This window comes from Sesamum indicum, linkage group LG4 (genome assembly GCF_026168435.1).
Source record: "Sesamum indicum cultivar Baizhima isolate 11 linkage group LG4, ASM2616843v1, whole genome shotgun sequence".
NCBI classification, from domain to species: domain Eukaryota; kingdom Viridiplantae; phylum Streptophyta; class Magnoliopsida; order Lamiales; family Pedaliaceae; genus Sesamum; species Sesamum indicum.
Genome location: NC_142660.1, coordinates 1,594,623 through 1,605,029, shown reverse-complemented (window position 1 = coordinate 1,605,029; position 10,407 = coordinate 1,594,623). Strand labels below are relative to the sequence as shown.

Sequence of the window (10,407 nt, the reverse complement as noted above, 5' to 3'; positions counted from 1 at the left end):
TCATTCGTACTCATTCCCAACGAGTAAAACGTCAGCCGTGTAAAGTATTAGGAACACAATTGTGTTGGGAATCTAGTTCCTACTGAAATCTGAGATATTGGTTTGAATGTGATAAAAGAATCTTGCAACTTGAAAATCTTCTAGTCATGTTTCTTTGTTAAGCAGTGAAACTAAGAATTAGCATCAGCTCATCATTGAGAACCCAGCTGGAAATGGGCATAATCTCTATCCTGTATAACTGTTTACCTTTACCATCAACTTAGATTTCTTCCAGCATCATCACATCCTCAATCATTTCTTTAGAGAACCGTATTTCCAACCAAAAACCTTTCAGAATAATCATTCATCTAAGATTGCTCAATCAACCTCACTAAAAGAGCAAAACTGCTCCAAAAGCAAGTTGTACATTACTAATTTTTAAAATGGAAAAATATTATCTAATTAATTACAGAGCACAGTATCTTTCAATCTTCAAAACCTGAAAATGGACAACTACAAAAGAAATGGAGAAAGAGAATTATCCAAATGGTCTATAGTAATTACAACCCAAGGGAGCTTGGGATCCCTATTAAGATATTAGAGACTCCAGAAAAGTGCTGGGCCTTTAGCCATGGAATCCAGAACTCCCTGCATGAACAAGGAAATATTGACTTATCAAGTTTCCAGTATGCAAACAATTCAAAAAGTAATGCAGGTAGATTGGGTTAATTCTGACAACTTCCTAAAATTCGTATAATTATAAACATGCCCCTTCTAAATTTTTGCATTGAAAGAAACTTACAGTTACCTCCCTTCTGGTATTAGAGATAGATCAACCATACTCTCACATTTTTGGAAACAGAAAATTAAGATCCCATTAGATTTTTAAAACATTACTATCTGTTAACACAGAATGGAAATATATAAATGTTATGGACACGGAGATCTCCTTAATATCAAGAGGGGCACAGTCAGTATATATGATATCGTTGTAATTACCCCACTAAATTTGAATAGGTGTACCTCTGAAAAAGGAACAATATTCACCAGATAGAATTGGAAGTTCGGTCGACCCTTTAAGCTGTAACACTATAATCATTCTGGCGGGCCACATCCTCACTAGTTTCTAGAGATGATTGCTGTACAACATCAATAGTAGGAATGGGTTCACATGGATTTTCTTCTGATCCATGAGAAAGCTGGTCTTCATCGATTTCTTCAACTCCATGCTGGTACTCCGATCCATCAACTTCATCAGGGGCATCATGGTCCATTGAACCATCAACTCTCCCAGTGGGTGACAATGAGTCACCAGCATTAGATGGAATGCAAAGGTGTTGGTGATCAACCTCATTTCCCACATGATAAAATTGTGCTTGATCAGAATTGACAACGGAAGAATATAAACGGGACTGGGTATGCATAGTAGCTGCATAATATTCCTCCGGGTCATCTTTCCTTCTACGTTTACTCGTACCCCTTCTTCTAACCCGTTCCTTTCCCCTTATCCTTTTCCCAACCTCGTCCTGAGAATCGGCTACAACAAGTGTTGAACTCCCAGTATGATCCCTCAAACATTCATGTGCAATGTACCTGATTCTTGTTACAGACTGTATTTGCTGATCATCCATTCCATGTGTGGAGAGGGTATCTGCTACATGTGCAATGTCCCTCAATGCAGCATTCTGAGCTCAGTAAGCAAATTTGGTTAAAGAAAAAACAGAAAAGAGGGGGGAAGAAGTATGGTAAACTGCACCCAACCTTAACAAACATGAAAAAGACATGTTTGTTACCCTAATGATCATTTGAAATGTAACTAGAGGCTTACCATTCTCTGAAACTCAGATGAGATGGGTATAGGCCTTCCAACCACCCTGCGTGTAATTTTTAGGTACCAGTTCATGTAGTCACCCTCATCCATGTCTTCCTCAGCCTCCACAATATGGAAACGGCGATTTGCCCATTCACTAAGCTCTGATTCCATTTTTCCAGAGAGATCTACCCCACCATCAACACCACGTGTCTTCCTTTCCCATCTTTGCACTTCTTCTGGGACTGTTTGGTGCATGCCAAACTGCCTTAGGCAACGATCTGGAAGGTGTCTTTCTGCCTTGTCAAAACATATCAACATTGTCTTAGATCTTCCAAGAATGAGTTGGTTTAAGATATTATCAGGAATAACAGTATGGCTGATATTTGCATAAGGACACCAATCTACCTGTAATATAAAACACACCAACTCATTATTATCGGGCCCAAAAGATAACAATAAAACTGCACAAAGGTTCAGCATAGTATATTCTAAACTCACATCAGTAGGTTTTAGAGAATCCAATGCTTTGCGGTAGAAGGCCACATCACGGTTTGAGGTTGGACCACTATGTTTCCCTTTCCACCTAAGTACAAATGGAAAACATTCATGGATTGGGTCGTGATGAAGTTTAGGTCGGCCAACATTAAGGTGATAGTAACTCCAGCACTACAAGAAGGAAACACTGTTCAATATGTCTTCAAGTGAGAATTATTGTTTAAAAAAACAAAAAACAAAACACAAAATAACACACACATATTGCCAGTGGTGAGGTGTTGATTTGTACACACACAATGAGTGATGGGGGTATTAGGATTCTTGATGCAGTAGAAAAACACGAGAACAGGTTAGTTTTACTTCACCTGTAGCAGTGTCAAACAGCCACTAATAGTGCTTTGCGACCTAAGAGAGGCATTACCAAGTGCCCGATATAAGAAGGCTAATGCTGCTGCTCCCCATGCATACTTCCCAGCATTATCAAAATTCTCAAACAATGGTAGGTACATAACAGGTACTTTGTTACCGGTGGTGGTGGAAAAAATTGTACTACCAACAAGATAAAGAAGATATGCACGTGTATAGCGCTCAACATCTTCGATGGAGGCATCTTCACGACATTCAGAGAAAGTCTCTTTTAGCCAACTCAGCTTCACCATCCCACCACTCGTATACCCAGAATCCGGTGCTTTTCCAAGATATTTAACACATACTGAATCACATGTGGTATATGTTACACCTATAACAGGTTCACCATCAATTCGAAGTCCAAGCAAGTAAGCTACATCTTCCAGTGTTACTGACATTTCTCCAACAGTCATATGGAATGTGTTTGTTTCTTTCCTCCATCTCTCAACTAGTGCAGATATAAGAGGGTTATCGAGACTAATTGCTGGAATCAATCTCAAATAGCCAAAACCAGCCCTTTTCACGAGTTCAATCTGTTTCTCAGTAAGCAACCAACGGTCAAGCTTTGAAGTGTGTTCGTGACATCTAAGTGCGCCTCTCTCCTGTTAATATTAAAATTGATATGTTACTAGTTAGAAATGCTTTACATATAAACCAAGACAGATGAGAACAAGTTGCAGAGCAGAGAGACCTGCCCCTCCCAAACTGCAGCTGAAACATGCTTGTCTTGATCATATAAAACAGAATCATCAACCGGACCAGGGTTGGTTGCATAATAGTCCAGCATATTGCTATAAGTTACATCTGTCCAAAATGCAGAAAGGTAATGCCAGAGACAGGCTTAGTAAATGAACCTGTCCATCCATGCGACAAGTAACTAGTATCTCATTGCAGTTAGAAAAGATTCAAAAGAAATACAAGCCTATGTTCGGATAATAATTACAATACCACGTCATTCCTAATTCCAACCTTGTGAATCAATTGGAATCTGAACAAACTGTAGTACACCAGATTTGAGAGAAGTAAGATGGAATCACCTAGAAGATTTCATGGAGAATCAAATACGTCTGAACAGGTAAATATTTTATATTTGGAGTTATCAGAGATATAAAATTACACTGGACATAACAAACCCAAGTTGAACAGACATAGCCAAAGCAGAAAAGTACCAAAAAGATCAAGTTCAGCAGCCCACTCTTAAGCTCACATCGGTTCTCATTATTGTGTTTTTGAGTTGCAAACATATTATTTGCAAATGGAGATTTTTCTCAGGTGACTCGTTGAGCTGATATGGGACCTGATCATGTATGCTTAATATGTGACTTCATTCTGGGGCACAGTAAAGTTCATGCTGCTGAGCTTGTGCGATGGTCTAAGGGGAATGATCCAGTTGGAACAGCTCCTTTGGCAGTTCAAATGTTGGCATGCCATCAGTCTAAACAATTTGCTCACATAATTCATCATGCCTTGATGACTCACATTTAAGTGGGCCAGCAAGGAATTGAGCACATAAATAGTACAAGAAATAAGTGCCACACCTCACCATCAAACCCACATCTACTAAAGAGCTCTGGTGTTAGGAGCTCCCAAGCTGCTTTCTAAAATCTGCACCTGATTAGACAATTTGAGCTAGGAAACCATAGATGTCGTTTAACAAGATCATAAAAATGCACGCTTAAGCTGCCAGCTGGACTGCCGATCATCTTAATACACTGTCTGATGCAACCCTGGGAATTCCACAATGGAATTCAGCCACGCTCTCCCCTCTCCCACTTGACCAGCATCATCCAAAACTATAACTTCTGTGCAACAACCTATAGAAGATACTGGAAGGTACTTTTATCCACGTAGCTCTTGTAGAGTTCACAAGAGGGAAACCTCTGATTTTTTATCTCAACACTCTCAACTCCTACTACTTTTTCATGAAAACCATTTCTTAATTGGGAACATAGTACCCGTGCTTGAGATTTGCACCGGCCCTCCGTTTCATTTCAGAACAGATTGTCATACTTTTCATTATCTTTCTCTGTGCATACACATGCTAGTAATAGGGAGAGAATACTTAAATCGGAGACAACCAATGATAAACATTTCTAAAGATAAAATCAACAACTGATTACCTGTGATTAATGGGGAATGATATATTGCAAAGTAAATTTTTTTCATTGTTAAAAACTCCAGTAACCACATAACCAAAGAGCCTTATCCAGAAAAAAGAAAAAGAAAAAAAAAAGACGATTAACGGTTCACCACCAAGTACAACTCAAAAGAGTGAAATTCAATTTGAAGGGTATTCTGAGCATGCCAACCATTTTAACAAACGTCTATGTTTCACAAAGAAAACATAATCATCACAGGCAGCCTGAAATAAGAAAACTGTAACAAACAGGCATCGTATTTTCCCTTTTTTTTTTTCTCTGTTAGAATATAAAAGAAAAGACTCACTGGAGGCAGAATAATAATCTTCAGACTTCATATCAATGCATTGAAACTCTCTCTTAGCCCTTCAAATCCTGGAAACCCCCCAAAAACAGCGGTCTGTTCGAAGTAGCCTTTTACGAAAAATAATGGACCAATAACGAAGAAAATTGCAGAGATAAATGGGTTTTCTGTAGGGATTATAGGGTCGGATAGATATTATAAGGAAAGACAACGACGACAACGCGGCAGAGGGAAGAGAGTGTGGTGGATGAACAGAGGAGAGAGAGAGAGAGAGGGAGAGAGAGGGGGGGCATCACTTGATAGGTTGGGCTTAATGTGAAAAACAAAGCCCAAGACTTATATCAAATTTCGGGCCGTATACTTTCGGGCTCGGACCTATTTTTGGTTCTTAAATTTTATTTAAAAACAATAACAAATATACATTTTCTATCATTTTAAATGACAATATTTCGTATAACAAATATATTTTACCATCTCTTTGGTTTATTTTCTATCAATAATTTCTGTTGATGCATATATTTGAGGTTAACTTATCTAATTGATTTTGATTAGTTATTTATTTATTTAATTAAATAAATATAATAAGAAATTTTAAATTATGTACAAACATCGAGTATATTTTCAAACGATAAATGCACTGCGGTCATCACTAATTGGGTAAATTACAACAACCTTTTATGAAATTTATCATAATTACGAATACCCCTTTATTGTTTGAAAAATTATTAATATTCCTTTGATTTATAACAATCATTTAACAATTAGCCTATTGCGTTAGTCTCCGTTAGATTTTCATTTATTTTTTATGATGAACTGATCAAAATGCCCTTGTGGACTAAAAATTATAATTTTAATTATTTTTTAATTTTTTTTATTTTTTTATTGACTAAGTAGATAATTTTTTAAATTTTTTAATCCACCCCATCTGATTTTTTTATAAATTTATTTTTTTTTTAAAAAAAATACAATTTCAGACTTCCATCTAAGAATTACATAATTTCATCAAATATCAAAGATATTTATAATTTTTTAAACAATGAGAAAATATTCATAATTATATCAAATTTTAGGAAAAATGACAGTAATTTACCCTCAGTAATTTGATTAGTTTTTATACGCAAGAGTTTGATATGTTGAGAATGGCACAAAACTTGCACATGAAAGCATATCGCAACATATATAAAAAGCTACTTACTTTTCCAATAGTAAAAAGATATATAATGGGAGTGAATGTAAGTTTTATGTATCAAAATTCGAATAAATTATCAATAATTTAAACAAAAAATATGTGATAAAATTCACTAAATTTGTTACCGTAAACTAGGGTAATGAATTGCTTTACTTTCTTAGAATGCACGCAGAGGGTGAGTGTTATTTAGTGTGGTATCCCGCGATGTATAAATATTTCATGAATTTTGGTAGTGGTGTGCAATTCGATTAGCTGAATTGAACTAATAATTTAGGTAATAAAAAATTCAGTACGTTGAAATGACATGTCGAATATTTAACTGAATTAACCAATTTGATTTGATTCAAACGTACTAACTGAATTTAAAAAAAAAGGTAATATATTTATCAATATATAATTTATAAAATAATATTACATATTTATAAAATTATAATATAATAAAAAATATTTAAAATTCTGTAATTCGATTGGTTCGATATACCGAGCCACAAAATCAACATTGATCGAATTTATTGAGTATTTCTAAAATATAATTCAATACTGAATTCAAATTTTCGTTAGGATGGGATCAAACATGTTAACTATCTATATTTTGTTTTAGGTGATTTCGTTTTGTTTATTGACATTATTCAAAATTATTTGTTGGATAACAAATTAATTAGAAGAAAATGCGAAATTCCAAACTTGTAAAAAATAATATATGTTTTAATATTTATTGGAAGACAATATATACTCTTATTCAAATAAAGCAAATACTTATCAATATTAAATTTTTCCCACGCTTGATGTTGTTTAATCAGTTGATTTTCCGTTTTATTGTTTACAAAGCACAAAATTGCTTGCTTGAAAATGAGGCAATTTTCAAGGTGGTCATAAGAAAGAAAGCAAAAGGTCATATTCGGAATCAATTGTTTGGGTAAATGGATTAGAATTATTTGTTTGCGACGAAACAAATTTTATAAGAATCATATGATTAAATTTTTTTCAATAATGGTATATGAATTAAATATTTTCATTAGTGGTAATGAAAAGAAACATATTTAATTATTTTATTTTGATTAATGTTTATAGTTTTGTCTTTTAATTGAGGAATATATGTTGAAAACTTTACTCCTCTGATATGGTCGAGAATTTTTTTCGTCTTTTACTTTTTTATTTAGATATCAAGAATTTATTTGACTATCATTACAAGTCCTTCATAATTTATGTAATTTCTCATATATTTTTAATCTATTATATCGTTCAACACATGCCATCACGTGCCATTAATGTGCAAAGCTCGTGTCATTTCTAGTACCAAAATTTGGTGAACATGATCATAGAATGTACGTCTATAATTCATTTTATATATTTCTATTGAACCCATAAATTCTTGGAAGCGTACAATTAAAAAGTGAAAGATGATCATATCTAGTTTTATTTAAAAAAATACTTATGATGTCAAATTCTTATGGCTTTTGATATGTTTTAATAAGTTTTTATTTCCTGTAATATTGTTAACAAATCAAGCAATTTGTTTGCTTGCTTTGTTAACAACACAAAGGGAAATCAACTGATTAAAACAATATCAAGCGTCAAAATTGCTTGCTTTGTTAACCACAGAACGGAAAATCAATTGATTAAAACAACATTAAACGCCGTAAGAATTTGACATTGTAAGTACTTGTTTTATTTAAATAAGACTAAATAACAACACATGGCATTTGAATTCATTTTGAGATTTTAGAAATGCTTATTGTCATCATATCCACAAGGTATTATAGTAGCAGCAGTAGTGCTAGGCTGACTTTCATGATTACCCTTTCTTCTCGGCAAAAGCTCTTTCTGTTGCCGCTCTTCTCTGTTTTAAAGCAAAGAAGGAAGTGACTTGTTCAGCTGTTCTTGTTTACGACTCTACTGCTATTGATTATCGACCCTCCCTTTCTTTAGACTTGCAGTAAAGCTGAACAAGTTTACTCAGCTTGCGCTTGGCTTGACTATCAGAGAGAGGCTCGATGTAATTGAGAAGACAGAGAAAGGAAGTAGTACCAGAGGATTGATTCTAGTGAAAGAGCCTACTCCTTCTATCTGCCTGCTTTCAACCCTTTGACTGCAACCATGCTTGCCAGAGTTCTTGCTTCCCTTTTTCCTTCCGGCCCACCAGGAACTTAGCGAGGAGATTGGTTTAACATGGCTAGTTGCTTGTATTTGAATCGAGATTCAGTTTTTTGAAAAAAAGAGAAGATCGGTCTTGATACTTTGAAAGAAAGAGTCCCAGATTGGTTGGGGGAGAGAGAAGGAAAGGCCGAAACGAGATTGCCATTCCCGGCTCGGAAGAAAATCATGTATTGGTCCAGGTAAATCCATTTGATTTTATAGAAAAAATAAATCGAAATATTTCATGCCTTTGTTGACCTGACCAGGAAAGAAGTTATCCTGAAAAATAGGATAATTCTTAATTGAATGAAATTTGAATGGGGGTGGTGTGGATTGATGTAGATACAGTTAGTGGGCTACTCTTATTCTCGAAAAGATGATATGGCTGTTCAAAAGTTCCCCACCAGTCAGATAAGAGGATAAATCCTCATCAAGCATAACGGTCTTATTCTCTTACCTAGTTAGTGAATCTCTCCTACTAAAAATGGCACGTGCCCTGCACATTAATAGTATGTGTTGCACGATGCAATAAGTATATGAAAAATTGAGTGAATTATGAAAATACATGCAATAATAGTCAAATAAAATTTTGAAATCCATATAACAAAGCAAAAGAAGAAGAAAAATTCTCAACAATGTTAGAAGAGTAAAGCTTTCAACATATTTTCCTAAAAGATAAAACTACAAAATTAATCAAAATAAGATAGTTAAATATTTTGCTTTTCATTATAACCACTAAGGAAAATATGTTAATTAATTCATATACCTTTTTTTTTAATTTTAAGTTCTGACAATGTGATTCTCTTGAAATTTGTTTCTTCGCAAACAAATAATTGTAATTCTTTTTCACGAACACATCGTTGCAAATATGACTTAGTTTTAGGTTTTTTACTTTGACCACCTTGAAAATTTTCTCCTTTTCAAGCAAGCAATTTTTATTGTTTTGTCAATAACAGAACGGGAAATCAACTGATTAAAACAACATCAAGTACGAGAAAAACTTAACATCGAAAGTACTTGCTTTATTTAAATAAGACTAGATATAATCGTCTTTCAATAAAAGTTTAAAATATCAAGCAATTTGTTGACTTGCTTTGTTAACAATACAAAGGAAAATCAACTGATTAAAACAACATTAAGCGCCAAAATTGCTTGCTTTGTTTACAACAAAACGGAAAATCAATTGATTAAAACAACATTAAATGCCACAAGAATTTGACATCGTAAGTACTTGTTTTATTTTAAACAAGACTAAATAACAACACATGCCATTTGCATTCATTTTGAGGTTTTAGATATATTTTTTTGTCATCATATTCACCAAATTTTTTACTAAAAGTGACACGTGCTCTGCACATTAATGGTATGTATTGCACGATGCAATAAATTAAGAGTATACAAAAAATTGAGTGAATTATGGAAATACATATAGTAATAGTCAAATAAAATCTTGAAATCTATATAACAAAGCAAAAGATGAAGAAAAATTCTAAACAATGTTAGAAGATTAAAGCTTTCAACATACTTTCATAAATGATAAAACTACAAAAATTAATCAAAATAAGATAGTTAAATATTTTGCCTTTCATTATAACCACTAACGAAAATGTGTTAATTAATTCATATACCGTTTTTTTGTTATTTTATTTTAAGTTTTGACCGAAAAAATATCATATATGTGCATATGTGAAAAATATCACATCACATAACCCTTAAATATCACATGTACATGGCATGTGATGTTTTTTTAACAAAAAAACTTGATTGACAAAATAATTATAAATGACAAAGTACAAAATTTTATAAAGTTGAGATGATAAGTTGATATAAGAAAAAGATTAAATGCCAAAGTATTAAAATAATCATAATTTGGATGACAAAATAAAACTGATCCTAAATTTTAATCATTCATTTTATATATTTCTATTGACCCTATAAAATTGTG

General features: G+C 33.5%; 1 protein-coding gene across 5 annotated transcripts; it reads right to left on the bottom strand.

The window, feature by feature from the left end:
- Positions 1–371: 371 nt before the first annotated feature.
- On the bottom strand, positions 372–5,443 carry LOC105159889 (protein MAIN-LIKE 2). 5 transcript variants are annotated; one of them, XR_847638.3, is made up of 8 exons: positions 5,141–5,443; positions 3,665–3,732; positions 3,387–3,499; positions 2,653–3,297; positions 2,291–2,458; positions 1,808–2,197; positions 1,003–1,664; positions 372–627 (listed from the first exon to the last, which is right to left on the bottom strand). XR_847638.3 is itself a non-coding variant. In XM_011077101.3 (7 exons), the coding sequence occupies exons 1-6, from the start codon at positions 5,169–5,171 to the stop codon at positions 1,056–1,058; spliced, it is 1,956 nt and encodes a 651-aa protein (XP_011075403.1). In that variant the 5' UTR covers positions 5,172–5,443; the 3' UTR covers positions 372–627; positions 1,027–1,055. The 5 variants fall into 5 exon arrangements, 1 of the variants encoding a protein (XP_011075403.1); XR_847639.3 differs by lacking the exon at positions 3,665–3,732 and having other exon boundaries at positions 3,387–3,549; XR_847637.3 differs by lacking the exon at positions 3,665–3,732.
- Between the last annotated feature and the right edge of the window lie 4,964 nt (positions 5,444–10,407).